At 36.0% G+C, this 20,565-nt stretch overlaps 1 protein-coding gene across 5 annotated transcripts in view; it reads left to right on the top strand.

Annotated features, from left to right (window-relative positions):
* Positions 1-20,213, top strand: part of LOC124797809 (homeotic protein spalt-major-like) — a 545,966-nt gene extending 525,753 nt beyond the window's left edge. For 3 of the 5 annotated variants that reach the window (XM_047260831.1, XM_047260830.1, XM_047260829.1), the window contains 6 exons: positions 1,017-1,153; positions 4,121-4,342; positions 5,233-5,479; positions 6,103-6,248; positions 17,018-17,191; positions 18,291-20,213. In XM_047260831.1, coding sequence (XP_047116787.1) covers positions 1,017-1,153; positions 4,121-4,342; positions 5,233-5,479; positions 6,103-6,248; positions 17,018-17,191; positions 18,291-18,689 — 1,325 coding nt within the window. In that variant the 3' untranslated portion in view covers positions 18,690-20,213. The remainder of the gene's footprint in view (positions 1-1,016; positions 1,154-4,120; positions 4,343-5,232; positions 5,480-6,102; positions 6,249-17,017; positions 17,192-18,290) is intronic. The other 2 variants (XM_047260832.1, XM_047260833.1) reach the window with 2 other exon arrangements.
* The last annotated feature ends 352 nt before the right edge of the window (positions 20,214-20,565 follow it).

Raw genomic sequence — 20,565 nt, 5'->3', positions numbered from 1 at the left:
GTAGTCACTCCTACAAACAAATGGACAAATTTTTCACAGCCTGATTACATTATTTCCACATAAATAGTTTATAAGCAACAGTAAGGGAAAAAAACAAAGGCCATTCACTATATGGAAGATGCATTGAACAGCTGCTACAATATATGAACATAAAGTTGATTACTGAGCCTCAACTACTGAACATATTTTCTTGATGAGAGTGCGCACGCGTGCGCGTACCCACCCACCCACTCACCCACACACACACACACACACACACACACATACACACACACACACACACACACACACACACAGAAAATCGCCCCTGATTCTGGGGCTCAAATGGTTTACAGGTGTCAATTCCGAAATAGCCATATGTGACATGCATGTCACAGTTGAAAAGTGACTGTTGTGACAGCAGACAAACAGCAGTATTAATAGCATTATGAGAGTAGGTAGCATCCTTAAAACAAGATGTAATATCTTCTTTACCACAATAGAAGTTCAAAATTTTTAAAAAGTGTTTGAGGGAGAACAAGTACATTTAAGATAGTGGAAAGAAAGAACTCGGCTTTAAAGGATACAGAAAACTGTACAAAGAATATGTAGATGTAAGACCTTCCTTCGACAAAATACTGTGTGGGATTTTCTTCCCTTCATAAGGAAGTGAAGTGAAGTGAAGGAGGAAGGAAGGAAGATTAGGATTTAATGTTGCAACCACAATTGTAACTTGTGGGTTTGACCATTTCATATATGGTATTTATATTTTTACCCGAAGGAAATCAATCTTATTGATTTACTAGTTCAAGTAGAATCGATATTTTATACATGAAAATTCACTTGTAGCTAGATATTGTTACAAAAATAAATCAGCTGGTTATTGATGATGACAAAGAACTTATTGCATGTAGTTTTTTTCTTTTTTATCATGGGAGTATGTAAGAAACAGTATGTGTGAACAATCTATTCTTGTCAACCCTTTAGAAACTTTGCTTTACATTTGTGATTTCTCCACACAAATTTTTCCATTACAGTGCGGCCAGGAAACACCACATGCAATATTTGTTTCAAGACTTTTGCATGTAATTCTGCCCTTGAGATTCACTACAGGAGTCATACCAAAGAAAGGCCCTTCAAGTGCACAGTTTGTGATCGTGGATTTTCAACTAAGGTAAGAAAAGATACAGCAATTAATTGTATTGAACTAATAGTCTTTTTTTTCATATGCATACCATATTTGGGATGGCACTCTGATGTTTGATAGTCACTACATTTGTTTTGAAAAGAAACCATAAAAATAATTAATAGTGTGTGGTTTATTGGAGAATTGCACCTAGAAAAATTTTGTGGAATAGGTATTAAAAACACACACACACACACACACAGAGATATATTTTCTAAGCACTGGGGCTACGGAGCCCATAAAAAATTCACGTATCTGCTGATGTTCTGATACATCACTACAGGTTAATTCCACTACCTATATTTCTTGTAGACTGAAAATCCGGCTCCATACCACCAAGCAAAATGCTTCAATTCTTACTTGCATTTGACATACATGTTTGTTGCAAGTATTTAACCATCACCCACTAGCAGGACTAGCAACATGATGAATGGAAGTGGTAAGCAACAGTGGTTAACCCATTTTGAGTTATAGCCTGGAAGTCTTTAATTTACGAGCAAGTCAAGCCACTTAGCCAGGAACAACAACTCTCTCTCTCTCTCTCTCTCTCTGTGTGTGTGTGTGTGTGTGTGTGTGTGTGTGTGTGTGTGTGTGTGTGTGTGTGTGTGTGAGTGTGTGTGTAAGTGTGTGTGTGGTGTGGGGGGGGGGGGGGGGGAGAGAGAGAGAGAGAGAGAGAGAGAGAGAGAGAGAGAAAGTAGGTAGGTCAGAGGATAAGTGGTGGATAGGTACATGTGTTTGCACATAAACGAGCATTTGTGCTTACAGAGAGTGCCTTCATTATTCCATTATTATTACACTGAGACCATACCATGATCAACTTAATTTTTTAGATTATAATCATCAAAATATATAAAACATTGCAATAATTATGCTATTGCATCTATATTAATAATGATTATCAATAACAAAAACCTTAAGACTTAGCTCTAGTGTCTGTTCCTGATCACAATATTGGTGTCCTCCATTTTATGGTAATTCTTTAATTAGATTCATCATAATACTGTATATAAAAACAAAGATGAGGTGACTTACCGAACAAAAGCGCTGGCAGGTCGATAGACACACAAACAAACACAAACATACACACAAAATTCAAGCTTTCGCAACAAACTGTTGCCTCATCAGGAAAGAGGGAAGGAGAGGGGAAGACGAAAGGAAGTGGGTTTTAAGGGAGAGGGTAAGGAGTCATTCCAATCCCGGGAGCGGAAAGACTTACCTTAGGGGGAAAAAAGGACAGGTATACACTCGCACACACGCACATATCCATCCACACATACAGACACAAGCAGACATATTTGGTCTTTAAATATGTCTGCTTGTGTCTGTATGTGTGGATGGATATGTGCGTGTGTGCGAGTGTATACCTGTCCTTTTTTCCCCCTAAGGTAAGTCTTTCCGCTCCCGGGATTGGAATGACTCCTTACCCTCTCCCTTAAAACCCACTTCCTTTCGTCTTCCCCTCTCCTTCCCTCTTTCCTGATGAGGCAACAGTTTGTTGCGAAAGCTTGAATTTTGTGTGTATGTTTGTGTTTGTTTGTGTGTCTATCGACCTGCCAGCGCTTTTGTTCGGTAAGTCACCTCATCTTTGTTTTTATATATAATTTTTCCCACGTGGAATGTTTCCTTCCATTATATTGACATCATAATACTGTCATATATATATATATATATATATATATATATATATATATATATATATATATATATATGAATAATTGTTAAAAATAAATTAACTAAATATACTATTGTCAAAAAGAATAGTTTACTGAATTATGATTAACCATAAATGAAGGCATGAAACTATAAACAGTTGGATAGTTGCAGAAGTAACCAGTTATTTTTACCAGGATATACGTGTGATTCTGTAATTAATTCATTTTTGATAAAGGACTCCAAACTACCTGCCAAATTAAAAGTGCATCTGAAATAGCCATGTCATTTGTAACTTGTGAAATAATTCCATATAAACAAACTTACTTTCAATCTATTAGAAGTGGCTAAACTTCCACAGAACCAGAAGACATCAGATTATGATGCATCAGCCAATCACAATTTATGATAATTCAAGTAATTTAGATACTGTTTATCGAGCGGTTTTAAACCTATTAAAATCATGAAACTACAGCCTTCCTATTAGGTCAGAGGTGAAATCTTCAAGATTTTAGTTGAATTACGAGTTGCTGAATGTTTTGGACAAAGTGTAAAAAAAAAAAAAGACCACTTATGTGCTCTTTGAGTTGTTTTTAATGCAGTGAATCTGATAACAGTTACATTGTATGGATTACAATAAGAACAAAACTGTGTGAGTCATGCACAGAAACATCATCAAAAATTAAAAATTTGTGTTAATTAATTAATTTATTTATTTACTTTAAGAAATATTTCTGTTGACACAGCATCACACTCCATTAGTCTATCATAAAGGTGTCATATCTTGATTCATTGGCCAGTATTCGATCTTAACATTTCAGATACTTGCATTCAGTCCAGTCATCTGTTTTTCTGTATGTTCTTCTGCCTTACCGTAACTCCAGGAAGATCTATTAGATCCTTAATGGATGCTGAAAGATAATTATATTGAAAGCAATGTAGTGACGTACATACTGGAACCAGAACAGTACGTCAAGTTTGTGTACATTCGAGGCCACTAACATGATATATGTACTTGCTCACTTCTTTGTTTTGAGTTACTTTATATTGTGTTATTCATATAAATAGAAAACTCTAGTTTATTGCAAAACATAAATTTTGATTATACACTATTCATAGCAGACGATAGAATTCTTTACAAGAAAAACACAGGTATAATACATGAATCTTTGTATAGTTCAATTACAAATGGAAATTTAATCAATTTAGAGCTTGAAAGTATGTGTAGATGATGGCAAAGATTCTGCCATAAGGACTCCCGCTGCACACTTTCAATCTAAAATGTGTTGTTTCCATTAATTTCAGGACAGTACTGACAAACAATCGATCCATGATTGTATCTGTGACCTTGGGAGTCAGTGGCGTATCCAGCGGGACAACAGTGGGGGTCGAGCCAATGACAAACCTAAGGCACAGACAAAGAGAAATGATGCAAATAGGAAAAAAAGAAGTGGAAAGAAGTATACTGGTAGGCTGCCCCCTCTGCTATGCAACCCTGGATACGCCGCTGACTGGATCCCTTTGTTGGTAAGGGTCTCTATCCTCTTACCAATGACTTCAATATTTAATACTGAGAAATATTTTAACTTATTATAGTATTGTTACATAAATTTGGTAGTAGAGCAATGTACATATTATAATCATTAATGAAATAAATTTCATTAAGTAAACCGTAAGATGAATGACCACTAATTTTTGTAGGCTATGTAAGGGAGCAGCAAGAACTATAATATAATAGTAGAGTTTTATAAAACCACAATATCTCAGTGATACAGTTTAAAACAGACTGTAAACTCACATGTCTTGACTTCGAATTTAGAAGATTATTTGTACATATTGAAAAAATTTCACATACACAACATAATCACAAAAACTCCATAGTTTATTTTTCTGGGTACTGTTTCACTTCAGATTCATTATCATTCATTTCAGTTTCTTCCTTACATTTTTTAAACAAATGATATATTGCAAATACTAGAATACATACACAATATTAGGAATGAAAGGCATAAACTATACTAAGCTGTGCAGCATCTCACTTACCCATACCTAACTCAAGTCAGCAATACTAGCTTCATTATGACTGCTGCCTTATAACAGACATAAATTTTGTTTCTTGTTGACTTTCATCGCCACAGGTACTTTGTGAATTACTGTAGCATAGGACAGGAAAATTCACATGAGAGTTTTGATATTGTAATAGTGTGTATTGATCAAGTACTAAGGAGGTATATGACCAGGTAAACAATAAACATTACCTGAAAGAACTTTCTTCAATGTTATTGGTTTGGAGGTTTTATACAAATACTTGTAACTGTGTAATGCATAATGCCTACTAATTACTTAGGTTATAGACATTGATAAATTGTTTTCTTCTTCAATCATTATTAAATAATCCACATTTTGATCATGTGCAGGGAAATATGAAGCAGCACATGCTAACCCACAAAATCCGTGACATGCCTTCCCATCTATTTGAAAGTAAACCTCCACTGCCACCACCATCATCAGGCATGACACAAGTGAAAGAAGAGCCGGCCAGTGGGGAGGAACAGAATATGGCTACACCACCATCTCTGGAACTAACAGTGAAGTCTGATCTGGGCATAAAACGATCTCCACCAGAGGGAGAAACTATGCTTCCAATTCCAAAGCGACAGCCAGGTAGAGTTGAATAAAGAACTGCTATATTAGAGTACATGGTACTGGAACTAAACATTTTGTAGCTACTTAATGTGCTATGTGTTTAGCTTGTACTAAAATACCTGCAAGTAACACGTACTTGTTGCGGAAATGTTATTTAACATTAACATGAGACATACTTCCAAATCTTTCCTTGAAATATATTTTGGGACTCAATGCCTTCAACCTATTCTAAGTTGATAAAAAATAGTGGAGCCTGATTTTACATATCTCCTTTTTTTAGTGTGGAAAAGACTTTATTTGCAACACAAAACACTAACAATAGTAACAGATTTTGTTTAGTGTGTCTGTGTGCTTGACAAAATGAGTACAGAACATTCAAAACAAACTTTCCAACATCAGCTCATGTGTCTGCTTAACTTTTCTTGTGTATTTTTTTAGTACTTTTATTTGGTGCATTTCAGTCACATTCAACAATACCCAATAACTTCATCATTTAATGTGAAATCAGGATCACACTGTAACCTGTTGCTTTTGTAACTTGGATTGCTTGTCAATAACAACTGTCACAAAAAGAGGGGCAGTAGGCTCCTAAGCCAGCCTTTGTCTGTGATTAAAGGTGTGATGTGTGTGTGTGTTTGCAGGCTTACCAAAACACTTGTGCCATGTTTGCAATAAGAACTTCTCATCCTCGTCAGCACTGCAGATACACATGCGCACCCATACTGGCGACAAGCCTTTCAGGTGCACAATCTGTCAAAAAGCATTCACCACTAAAGGCAATCTTAAGGTAACTATCTGTCTGACATGACATTTTTCAGGAGGAGACTACTGTCCCTCAGTCTATTCTAAATGTGTATATATATATTCCTCTTCTCTCCTTCTTCTTTCTTAAAAATTGCAAAAAGTGCTGGATACAAATGAACAATTTGGGTCTGCTTTCGATTAACTTGGATGTCCTTATACATGCTTTGCTTTGAAAAGTACTGTACTGTTTGCTTTAGTAACACTGCAGCTTATCTACTAACAAATTTTCTGATACCATGGCAGCAGGCTACATCGTACATCTTGTGTACTTAAGTTCTTTAAGTTAGATTTAATACAACAGATCTCAACAATGAATGAAAACCATAAGAACTTATATTTATTTTATACTCACAAGCTGCCCCAGCTTCACACTGGTAGCACTAAGTATCTAAGCCCAGATGAATTGACCAGCATGGCAGTAATAGGTGATACACACAAACCTTTTTCATGCAACAGTCCATTAGTGAAAACCATATCAAAACACTTCCAGTATTTCCTGGGATGAGACTTCACATGCAGACAAACATAGTGGGTGATATTATATATGCTTGTGTAGTAGCATACAAGACTGACAGTGTATGAAACAATCAGCAAATTGTAACATTTATACAAAACTTACATTGTTTTGAGATGGGTAAATTTACCATGCAATAATACAGATCATGTGCCACATTCAGAGGATTTTCAATTTTTTAATTAGAAGCCTGCAGAGCTATTGCCTAGACTCAAAAGACTGTCATAATTTGTGTAGGTGCAAATGATGTTACCAGAAATAAACATAGTGAATTTATCACCGTTCTTGAAAGAGTGCCATCCAAATTTTTTGAACATTGTCAAGCATAATGCTGACATAGCTTTTCCACAAAGGAAAGTGATTTCCAGAGCACAGATAGATTCAAAAACTGAATTACATCAGGCATTAGAGTATGTTGTAAAAGGATGTGGGAACTTTTTCTGCACTCAAAAACACAGCAGACCAGAATTTCTTAGTTATTTCAAAAAACATAAGTTAGTTTTGAAACATGTCATAAAAGAGGCAAAAATTAAGAAAAATGACAAATATATTATGAAGTCATCCAATAAACCTAAGTGCATGTGGAAAGCTGTGCAGGATCTTATGAAGAAGAAAACTCACAAAAATATTGTGATGTCACACAATGGCAAGAATTTCACTGACCCTTGGGCAGTTGCAAACAGCTTGAATTCTTATTATCCAATTGTTGCTGGAAAATTAGTGAAGGAAAAATGTGGTAATCCACCTAGTACAATGTTGAAAAAGAACTTTCATTTATTGAAATAAATAATATATCCTTGTCCCTGAGTCGAATATGCCCAACAGAGCTTATAAACACCATTAATTCATTGAAGAGTAATTATTCAACTGGTACTGATGATATTACGGATTATATTATAAAAGTAACAGCAACTGAAAATGGCAAAAGTAGAACCCCTACATAAATTAGATGATCAGCAATGTATGGGTAACTATAGGCCTGTGTCACTACTTTCAGGGTTTTCGAAAATTATTGCAATAGTGTTCCTTTCACAACCAGTTACATTCTTCGACAAGAAAAGTATTATTTCTGGATGTCAACATGGCTTCAGACCACAGTGATCAACTGAAACAGCCACTTTCAACCTGATAAACCATGTCTTAAATGCAGTGGACAACCACTGAAAAATCTCAGGTTTATTTTTGGACTTAACAAAAGCTTTTGATGTGATTGATCATTCTGTGCTCCTGAGAAAGCTTGAATGTATTGGGTCTGTGGATTAAATCATATCTGGAATATCACTTTCAAATAATTGAAATTAAATACCTGGAAGGAAATGAACTCCAGGTACACCTTTCAGAACCATGTGGACCAAGTCATGGTGTTCAACAAGGTTCTACTATAGGTCCCTTTCTTGTTTTGGTACACATTAATGACTTCCCATCACATTTTAGGGATTCTGAACCAGTACTGTTTGCAGATGACACCAGTCTACTGATTTAAGGAAATAAAGAAGAAAATCTTACTGCATCTGCAAAAGATATTACAAAAGAATGGTTTACCAGAAACAGGGTAATAGTTAATCCCCAAAAACAGTACTCGTGAATTTCCACAAAGATCAAAATAAAAATGCTGCACAACCTGTAATACTTGTAGATAACAAAAACATTAGTGCTCTATTTGAAATAAATTTCTTGGGATTCATATCCAGGAAAATCTTAAATGGAACACTCAAATCACATCCCTAAATTCAAAACTATCAAAAATGAGCAACATAGTAAGAATTCTTTGCAACAATGCTAGTGCAGAAACAGTTGGGGCTGTATACTTTTCTCATGTACATTCAGTACTGAAGTACGATATCATTTTCTGGGGAAATGTACACCAGGTCAGTTTTCAGGAAACAAAATGCAATTATAAGAATAATGGAACAAGTAAGGGGCAGAAAACCATGTAAATCTTTCTTTAAAGATCTAAAGATCTTACCCCTTCCCTGCATTTATATACTGGAAGTAGTCACGCATGTCAAAAAAAGTGTACTGAGAAAAGGAAACCTTTTTCCTCGAAACAAAAGTGTCTGCGATTACAGTACCAGGTCAGACACTGACATACATGTTAATCATTATGTCAAAAAGGTGTATATCATGCAGGAACAAAAGTATAGGACACATTACCAAGACACGTAAAATCTCTTCGTGAACTACAAAGTCTGTGACAGCCTACCTTCTGAAAAACTGCTACTGTTTAAGCTCACAGTATCTCATGCAAGAAAAAATGTAATTTGTTTCTTTAATTGCAGAAATACATTATAAATACACACTGTTTAAAAAATTGTACTTATTAGCCGTATAGATCCAATTTATTATAAAAATTTTAATGATGTATGTTTGATGTTTGAAAAAGCAATCGATAAAAAAGTTTTCTGTCCAATATCCTGTGTACGATATATGTACTGAAAAAGAGATTTATTTGGACAAATAAATAAACAAGTAAATATGCTTCTAAAGGATGCCCTCCCATTGCTATAAAATAAACAATAACTAACTTTTCTATCTGTGAGTACAAACAAACAAAAACATGTGCTCACCAAGTGCTGGTGTCAGTAACCACTAGTCAAAGTTTCTCCCTTTTGAAGCTATGGAAATCTGACTAAAGAAAAAGAAAGTAATGAAGATACTAGGAGAATGTGATGGTAAGAACTCATCTTTAGTGGAGACACTAAACCTAATAAACTACATGTGATTCTAAAGTCAACAGCGACTTAAAATATTCGCATTCTCCTATTATATGAAATTAGTTAGTTTTTTGTTACATCTGGAAAATATGATCCCTTTCAAACCAAGTGTTGTGATGGTGAAACTCACAATGAAAAATGGAAGTAGTTTCTCAAAGTTCATTTTGATCTGGAATTTTTAAATGTTTTAACTTGGCATCTGAATAAATATAATGAACCCTTCAGCTAACACATAATGGTGTCAGCTAAAGGGTTCATTATACTTATCCAGATGCTAAGTTAATAAGTCATGTTATGTGCATACATAAATAACTGATTTAATGTGCAGAAGATCCACAAATACAAGTAATATAATTAATGATTATGTCAATAAGAATTTAAAGACAAATTTGATCAGCCACCTTACGCAGCTCTCATAGGCACCAAAAATCATTTTGCATTAACAAAAAGTGATTTCTTTCATAACTGAACTTTTCTTGTGTGTGGCTGTAGCTAAATCGGAATGAAGATTGGGTTTGCTTTTTTTCCTGTTAGCAGAGTGTGGTTTTCATGGTAAATATAAATAACAATTACACTGTCCATAATTCATGTATTAATAGAAACCTATTACAATGCACATACAGACAAAAGGAACAATGATTCAAAGATAGACCACACCTCAGACAGAAATGACACAGAAGAAACAAGGAGTCAGATTAGCAACATAACAACACTACCACTTAACCTGACAAAACATTTTCAACTTAAGAATAACATACATGCGTTGCTCCCTAACTAATGGGAAAGTTATTACATCAGCAGGCATTTCCTTTGACTGCATGTACCATCTCACTCCTCTTTACATATCATCTAATGAAATGTCGTTTAGCACAAATGTGTTTCAATCTAGAATGCAACACAGGATTTTGTAACATCCTAATAAACTCTGGTTGTCATGAAAAATGATAACAGGACTTTCATGCTTACTGTTTAATAATTCTCTTGTCAGCCACCTCAAATATGCGCTTCTAGAATTTAAAGCTGCATATTCACTAGCAACATCCTTCAGTTTCTTGCTTTCACAGGAAATTATATTTTTACCCAACAGAAAAACACTTCCATATTGTGATAAGTCAGTAGATAAAACTACAAAATTTGAATCTACAAAACCAGTTACATGCAGTTCTTCAAACTCCTCTTTTTTGAGGAGCTGCCCCTTTCAGCACTGCTGACTTCCACTGCCTTGCTTCTTCTGCCTTGCTTTGTTCAGCATACTGTTTATTCATTTAGAACATATGGTAATCTTCTTTTACAGCTGGTGTCCTGGTACTTTCAAATCCTACACTAATTCTCCAGAAAAATAACATTCTGGCCTTTCACAATTTTCTTGGGGTTCTGGGATCAATTAGTCTGTAACCTTTAGTCATTTCATCATAACTTAGAAAGATAAGTTCCTTAGATCTGGCATCTCAGTTTCTTGTAGGCCTATTTTGATGATGGTATATGGAGAAGGGTATGACAACAAAACACTTTCAAATGGCTCGGAGAAGGTACCTTTTCCTTCCGTAAGTCATGTGAAGTCTTACCATTAAGTGCTCTGTGAGGAACACTGTTCTTTATGTAGGCTGCTGTACTGCATGCCTCTGCCCAATATTGCTTAGGTTGACCAGATTCAAATAAAATACACCATTCCATCTCATAAACTGATGTGTTAGTCTCTTGCACTACACCAATTTGTTCTAGACTATAGGGCACACTTATCTAACGATCTATTCCATTTTCTCTGAGAAATGAATTGAACATAGAGTTCTCAAATACACTGTCATTATCTGATCTAACAGCTTTGTCCACCAACACTAGTTTCTGATCATGTTTTAAACTCACAGAAAAAATCAAATGTTGATCTTTATGCTTATGAAAATAACAGAATGACCTGACATAATCAACTAGTACGTACATGTACTGAGCCATATCACATGACATTTACTCCTCAAGAACACGTAATTCCACATGCACCAAGCCAAGCACCTCAGCTGCATGTTGTCTTTCACCCTTAGGGAATGGAAAATTAGACATATTGCCAAGCACACATGATTTTCACTTGTCAGCTGGTTCATACTTACAGCTCACCAACTTCCCTCTACTCTGTAAATATAAGTCCAGTGTAAACTCTAACATGACCAGTTCAACAGTGCCGTGAGTGTTCCATATTATTAAAATTCTGTGATAGCTAGAGCATACTCACCTGATGACACAGGTTCAACATATGCCATTTGACTCTGATTCAGAATAAAATAGCTCGCCTTTTTTGAACATCTTATATCCATCTGTGTCAAAGAAAACATTTATGCTTTTCCTAACCACAACAGAAACTGATGACAAATTAGTGGCTGGGCCAAGGACAAGAACTTTCCTGATTGGCTATACAGTATATCTAGTGAATAGAAAATAAAATCAAATAAAATCTCCTTTTTTCACTTACTTATTCAACATCAACAGCACACTTCACAATCTTTTGTTTGCAATTTTCTGGTAACCACCCACTCATGTTGAAATCCAGTGTACCAAGTGCACAAAATAATGACTTGTCTGCTCCCTTGGAATGCTTCTTTGATGAGTCTTGTTTCTGGGGACAGTCAGACTAGAAGTGACCACCCCTCCTGCAAATGAAACCTTTTCTTGTTTTCTTGTCTGCCTTTGGATAAATCCTGCCGTCATTGCTTACAATGTTTTGTGAAGAAAGCACTATCACCAACACATTTGTCTATCATGAGGTATTCCACACTTCCATGTTTTCTGATGTGAAATTTTCATCTGTTCTACTTGACTCTACACCCATCCAGCAAGGCAGAAAAGCTTTTGGTAAACATATTAGCATAATGAGTGCAGTTAGTCCATCATCAAACAGTTTGCCCATGCTCTGCAGTTTGTTGGCTGCCTCTGAGATTCATCCACTTAGTTTTAACTTACCTACAAGCAGGCTTTCCAGAGTGTCTCAAGCTTTCTTTGCTATGTTGTGTGCACTCAGAAATTTGTCCATATGCAAAAGAATAAGTATCCACACATCTGTAACCTTCTCTGCATTTGTAGCTGCACTTGCACCTATGGCATAGTCCAATAATTTTTCATGCATTAGAATTAGTTTCATTCCAAACTCCCATGTGTTGTAATCACCCTGCTCCTCAGTTTGTTTACCACTGGAATAGTGTTTTGGTGAAGGCATTTGTAGAAACATGAATTCGCATGCACTACATCATGTAACTGATTTCTTCCAAAAAACTACATAAGAGTTCAAGCATCCTTGAGTTTGACAAAACACGAATCGTAACAAGTATCACTCACAACATGGTCTCATAACCCAAAACACTTGTTCGGTTATTTATATTCCTACCAGCATAGCAAACTTAGTTCACTGCACAAATTAACTGTCCTGGGTCCATAACCAGTAAGTAGAGTGTGGTATATGATGGTAAATACATACTACAATTACACTGTTCATAATTTGTGTATTCACAGAAAAGTATTACATTTCATATACAGACAAAGGGAAATAACAACTCAAAGATAGTCCATACCTCCCAAGCTGCAATGACAAAGGTGAAACATGGAGCCAGATTATCAACATAACAACATACCATACAAGATTTTTATAGTCTGTTAACAGTCTTTAAAATGGTATTGAAAATATTTGTTCATGTTTCAAATGAATACACATGCAAAATGACCAAGACTTATGTTTAGTACAACAAATATATTTTTGTAATTAGTTGTATAAGTTTAGCAACAATGAAATTTTACTAATCAGAATATTGGGATGATTCCGTGTAGAGGAATCTATCACAGAGCCAAAGGAGTACTAATACACAAAACTTTTAGAAAAAATATGTGTTGGGAGGTGAATGATGCCATGCCCCCATCATTGTTGAATCTGATGATAATTGTATATATAATATTTTCACATTATTGTCTGAAGAAACTATGTAGTACAAAGATATCTAGGAATTCCTGAAAGAGAATAAGAAGAATATTAACCTGAAGTCCAGGTTTTTACAGTGAAGCAACATAAACCAAAGTATGAAGTAGTTCATACTGGTCATAGCTAGTTGGGTCTCTTTAATCAAAAATGTGGACTACAAATCCTATGTTTCTCTGTTGTGGATATAAAAGGATAGGCTGCTTTAAAATATCCATTGTAAGCATAGAATTTATGTGTGGTCTGCAACCATTCTCGTGATTGGTGAGGAACAACGAGAATGGCTGAAACAAAATCTCCCTCTTATCAGAAACAAAATTGTTTCATAATGAGCATGATAGAAATGTACAGAACTGCATGCTGTATGCTGGACACTTGCAGTTAAGAGTATTTGCAAAAAGTAAAGGTCTTCTCAAAGTACTCAAATTGAAGGGCAGCATTAAAGGTCACTGGTTTGTTTAAACCATGGGAGAGCATTAGTAAGATGCTGAAAAATCTGAATTGGGAGACATATGATGATGAATGCAAATTATCCCATGCAAGCCTACTTGCAAAACTTCAAGAATCAGCTTTATGTGAGGAAGCTAAGAATATACTACAATCCTCTTGAGTATTATTCCCATGGAGGTAGTAAAGGCAAGATTAAACTAATTACAATGTGCACGGAAAGATTTAAGCAGTCATTCATTCTGCACTCCATGTGTGAATTGATTGGGAAGAAACCTTAATAAGTACTGCTTCCTTTTCCATGTCATATTTCTTTCCCTTCTGATACTACACGGAAGTTTGTAATAAAAACACAATTATCTCCTATTTTGTTTCCAATCACATTTATCCATAACACCACTGTACATCTCAACCTGTCATAAAATACATATAAAAGGTATATACTTCACCAGTGCACATAATGACAACATTAAATAAGAATTATGAATCAGCACTATAAAAATCATCAATTTGTAATTTTATCATTACCCAACATTTCAGAACGAAATATCTACATTTCTATGGTATGGTAATTAAAATTCTGCAGCTTCTGTTCGTCTTACATTTGTCATTGGATCATAAAATGTGCTCCAGTCTTTCATTACCAGAGCAACACAGAACAATACACTCATTATGTGGTGTTGGTAAACAGTGTGACAGCATTGGATGGTGTATTTACTTTTCGGTAGTTTGAACCACTTGTCAGAAATAATGGAAGAGAACTTTTCTTCTAGTTGGACTTTTCCTTTTTTTTTTTTTTTTTAATGCATCCTTGCAACAGGCTGTACCTCTTGTCCCCATTCAACCAGGTATCCAAAGAAGTGCCTATCCTAACCTGTTTTCTGGTTATGTTCAGAAGGTGGAGGAATGACAATGCTGCAAATTTTATGTGAGGTTTCATTGGTTTGACACTGGTATTTCAAAAGGTAATTCAGTTTTCTGAAAATATCCATCAGAAGAACTGTGCACTAACTAAAGGCCTTGCATGATTGTTAAGTACTGTAAGGCTATTAGGAGTAAAATATAGTACAATAAAGGAATAAGACTGACACAAATTATGAAGCTCTGTGTCTGGCTTCTGAAATTGAGCATGTGGCTTGAGAGAATCTATTTTTCTTTCATATTTTGAGATATGGACATGATAAAACCGAAGAAATTAGTACAAAATCAGTACTTATTAAATTAAAAATTAAACGCACAAAAAACTTTCATCAAATGTCACAAGAAAAACAATCAATTATTGATAAAATTATTTAATTGAATAGATAAAATATCTACTCACCAAGCAGTGGCAGAACACATGCATAAAAGAATGTTGTGAATGGTAAGCTTTCAGAGCCAGTGGCTCCTTCTTCAGGCAGAAGGGTTGAAGGGGAAGGAAGAAGGATGAAGGAAAAGGACTGGAGAGGTCTAGGAAAATGGGTAGGTTTTGGGAAAGTCACTCAGAACTATGGGTCAGGGGAGACTTACCTATGGGATGAGAAGGAAAGACTTATTGTTGGGGACTGCATTGGACAAGATTTGAAAACCTGAGAGCTTAAAGGTGGAAGACAGGGTAATATGCAAGACAGAGATTACTACTAAAACATTGTGCACGAGTTAATAAGAGTGAAAAGCTAAGTGCATTGTTTGTAACAGAGGTGGGAGGGGGATGGTGAAAATCCGACGGGAAAGACAATGAAATATGTAGAAAACTAAAATGGAGTGAAGCAAAGAGTAGTTACAGTTAAGAAAAGCTGAGACGGGAGAAATTACCATAAATTAAGGTCAGTTTGGTGGCGAGAACCAAGGACATGTTGTAGTGCTAGTTCCAACCTGCAGAGTTCTGAGAAACTGGTGTCTGTGTGAAGAATCTAGATGGCGTGTGTGGTAAAACAGGCGCTGAGGTCACAAATTTTGCCCGCCACACCTAGAATACCTTTCCGTCACCCTCCCAATCTCTGCAATATTCTTGTCACACCCTGTGCTCCTTCTGCACTCATCTCCCTATCCTATGTCTCCTACCCCTGTGTCCATCCCCGATGCAAGATGTGCCCTATGCATCCTCCTACCACCATCTATAATAACTGGGAAAACATATACTATCAAAGGGAGAGCTGCCTGCGAAACGACATATCATATACCAGCTATTATGTAAACACTGTTCAGCCTTGTACAGCGGCATGACTACCACCAAATTATCAATTAGGATGAATGGGCATAGGCAGAGGGTGTATACTGGCAACTCACAATATCCTCTTCCAGAGCATGCTCTACAACATATCCGTGACCTTGGCGCCTATTTTACCACACACGCCATGTGCATTCTTCCCCCAGATGCCAGTTTCTCAAAACTCTTCAGATGGGAACTAGCACAACAACACATCCTTGATTCTTGCCACCCAAATGGCCTTAATTTATGTTAATTTATTCTGTCTCAGATTTTCTTCACTGTAACTACTCTTTGCTTCACTCCATTTTAGTTTTCTACTTCTTTCATTGTCTTTCCCGTCTAATTTTCACCATCCGCCTCCCAACTCTGTTACATACAATGCACTTAGCTTTTCACTCTTATTAACTCATGCACGGTATTTTAGTAGTAATCTCTGTCTTTCATATTACCCTGTCTTCCACCTTTAAGCTCTCGGGTTTTCAAATCTTGTCCGATACAGCCCCCAACAATCAGTCTTTCCTTCTCATCCCATATGATAAGTCTCCCCTGACCCGTAGTTCTGGGTGACTTTGCCGAAACCTACTCCTTTTTCTAGACCTCTCCAATCCTTTTCCTCCACCCTTCTTCCTTCCCCTTCACCCCTTCTGCCTGAAGAAGGAACCAATGGCTCCAAAAGCTTGCCAATCACAACAGTCTTTTATGTGTGTGTTCTGCCGCTGCTTGGTGAGTAGATTTTTTTATCCATCCAATTAAATAATTTCATTAAAAGTCAGGAACAAATGAGGGACAATGTTAAATGCAATTAATGCTGCAACTGAAAATGGTACTCAAAGAAAAACAATTTGCTTTTGTTAGTAAATAGAAAAGTTGTATTATGATATTTTGCATGGCATCTCTCTCTTCTTAATCTTAAAGTGTATCTTTAATTTCAAAGGTCCACATGGGAACACACATGTGGAGCAATGGAGCATCCCGACGAGGACGTCGCATGTCCCTGGATCTGCCTCCCATCCCAATGACTCCCAAAGACTCAGAATTTCTTCAACGGAGGCCGGATCTTTTCTATCCGTATCTTCCAACTCCATTCCTTAATGGAATGCAACAGAAAGTAAGTATCTTGAATAATATGAATATTCGCACATCACTTCACAATACCATTAATGTACACACAATGTCACTTGTCTGTATCAAAGTTTCTGTCTGAGAATACCTGCAGTGTTGCATCAATCTCTTTATTTTTTGTTTTGTTATTTTTATACTCAATATGAAAAATTAACATCAACCCATCCTCTGAACTACATACCTTCACATAATTGTTCTACTTTCAAGTTTAAGCTTGAAATTATGAATTTTTCAGTGTTGCCATATTAATAAGAACTGTAATATTATAATCTGAAGCTTCTCTTCCTTCTTGTCTGAACTGTTTAATAGAATTCAACAGAGATGTTTAGCTCAAGTCACTTAAATACGGTGCCACGATACATGGTAAGATGACAGTGAATACAATCATGCAGGCATATCTGTTGCGAACCACATTATTTTTTCTGCACATGAGAATATTTTCTTAGCCTGTTTATGTATTACTCTCAAGTTTTTTTTTTTAATTCTTCTTTCTTCTGTACTGACTGGCAGCTTCATTCCACACATCATCCTTGTTCTCTTCTTAATAATTTTGATTATTAGCAATATTAGTTATACCTTACTGTCATTATACAGCCAAGGTTGACTTTTTTGTTCACTAGTTCTCTGATCCTTAATATAAACATCAGTCATACAGTAACAATATTGCTGTGGCAATGTTGACACAATGTATCAAGTGCTGATAGAAATTTGTGAGAAATATTACAACATATATTTGAGAATTTGTGTATAGGATGTTGCATGTCTGCTTGGCAACAATGAGAAGCAAATATAAATACTGGCAAACTAAAACATTTATTTTAAGTTTTGCTGACATGTGTGTGTGTGTGTGTGAGAGAGAGAGAGAGAGAGAGAGAGAGAGAGAGAGAGAGAGAGAGAGAAGTACTACATAATAATGATTTTTATGTTTATGTTTATCATAATTCAAAACCTACAGTTACACAGAATTATCCTCCCTTTTGACAGTTTAATTTGATACTTATTAAATAAGATATCATAGGATTTGGTGTTTTGCTTTGACAAGACAAATCTTGAAATGACTGAAATGCATGTTCAATGTTTTCCAGCTGAACGAGATCTCTGTAATTCAGAGTGTGAACAGCAACAGTGGTCTCAGTCCCCCTGGCAACAAATATGCAAGCCTGCTTGGTTTTGGGGGCTACCCTTCAGACAAACCTCTAATGCCTGATATTGCACGCTCACAGTCAGGCTCACCACTCTCAGACAAACCTCCCTCATCAGTGTCTTCACCGCCGCCTCTTTCTCTTGGCAGCAGTCACCATGGCTCACCACCGCGAATCACTGGTGACCTCTCCATTTCTGACAGAGCAGTTTGGGATGTTCACTATGAGAGAAAACCCTCAGCAAGTCACAGTGATGAACCTATGGAAGTGTCGCCTACGCCGCCAGGACATGTGAATCCTCACACACAACCCCCACCAAGGGGAGAAGGACTAGCTGCATAGGACCTTGAGTAACAAGACTGTGTGTGTGTTTGTGTGTGTGTGTGTGTACACGTGTGGGGTTGTGTGTGTGTGGGCGTGTGCGTGCGCACTCGCGTGAGTATGTATGAGGACCCATGTACATCAGTTTACATATCTCATCCATTAACTGTAACAATCAACTATTTATTCATTGATGTACAGGTAGAAGAATAAGAGTGAATAGAATTTGTGGTTTTGTGAATATTTTTCATCGTGGCTAATTCCATGCTAGCTGAATGTACCACTGCGGCTGTAATGTTCCTATTATAAAACTAGTCTACACTATTAAGAACAAGGTACTAAATAGAGATGTGACATCAAAAGAGTCATATGTGTGAACTTGAATTATATAATATAAAACATGCAAATTATAAATATCAAACAAAGCTATTCAATAACAAGTAAAACTTTCTGTACGGATCTATATTATTACCATAGTTATATATGCATATGTATATGTAAGAATAGAAAAAAATCAAGAAACATGAAAATGAAAATTAGGTTGTTACAGATTATCTACTCTATTTATAGATGAAAAATTTGTTTCAAATAATAAAAGAACCAATGTACCACTTTCATACCAAGAGGGAGAGGGGCGTGTTGCTGCTCATACTTGACTCTGGCAGCAACACATGTGCGCTACTATCGGGCTGAGGCAATTTGGGGGTGTAACCAATCTCACATCCCCTTGTATTTGTTTAATTTTTAGCTGTGATATGGCAACTGCAGAAGAGGTTTTGGAGTGCAATGCATGTGGGTTACACCTGTGGCAGTCATGTTTCAATTAGCTGTACTTAATTTGTGACAGTTGTACTTATTAATGGCCGTAACAGCATTACCGCAAGTGTTACCACCAAGTGTGCTTTCAGTGATACACCATCATGAACTGGAACTGACGCTTCAGTGTCTCCAGCCAATAATTTATTTAATTAATGTTTATGGACTGTTTCAAACATTCACTCTACATTGGTGATGTGTGAACTCTATATATAAATTTGCTACTGTACTGTGTACTTGGTGTTATTCAATTACATACAATTGCTGTTAAGTGTATGTTGTCAAGATGGTATAAAGATATTGAGTTTTACCATTGTTACCTAAACTCTTTTCTTTTATTTGTTACTGTACATACTTGAAATGCATACAATGAAAATGAAACTGAAGTTAAGCTTTTCCTGTCAACCTCCCACTTTCAGCTGTGTAAAAGAACAAAAGATTGTATTTGTTTGTCATGTTAGTGAAGCAACTGGGAGCAAGGGGAGCTATTTGTACGCCATCAAAAATTATGTAAAAATGTGTATAGTGCAAGTTTAATAGTATCAGTGTTTACTGTGAGAGTCTTAATTAAATATTTCCCAACTTCCTATGTCTGCAATAGAAAACCATTGCTCATTCACTATTTGTTGAGTTTTGTTTTGTATCACTGCACATCGCAGACTGTGCTACAGAATTTTCATTACAAAAGATTTCTTGCAATTATTAAATATTTGTTGGAATGCATCTAAATTTGTAGTCATAAACATGTTTCATATTGCTCCATGTGACAAAATGTCCCAGTAAAACTGTCAAGCATCACAGGGAAATAGTATTAAATTGTAACAACACGTACTGAAGCTCACTATTCAGTGTTATTAAGTAAAACATTTAATTCACAGAGGAAGTGACTGGGCAAAACAAGTGCCATGAAATTTGCCAAGTATTGGGACAATGTTGTTCTTTTTTTACTTTTATTCTGATTATTGGGGATTTAACTCCAGCGCAAATGTTAATTGTGAATCACTACTATCAGCTACATTTTCGTCCCTAGTTTCCCCGTCACATTTTCTCTTGCAAACTGAAATATTAATGCAATGTTTCT

The sequence above is a fragment of the Schistocerca piceifrons genome, chromosome 5, assembly GCF_021461385.2.
Source record: "Schistocerca piceifrons isolate TAMUIC-IGC-003096 chromosome 5, iqSchPice1.1, whole genome shotgun sequence".
NCBI classification, from domain to species: domain Eukaryota; kingdom Metazoa; phylum Arthropoda; class Insecta; order Orthoptera; family Acrididae; genus Schistocerca; species Schistocerca piceifrons.
The sequence above is the reverse complement of the archived record's forward strand: the minus strand, read 5'-3'. Positions and strand labels throughout refer to the sequence as shown.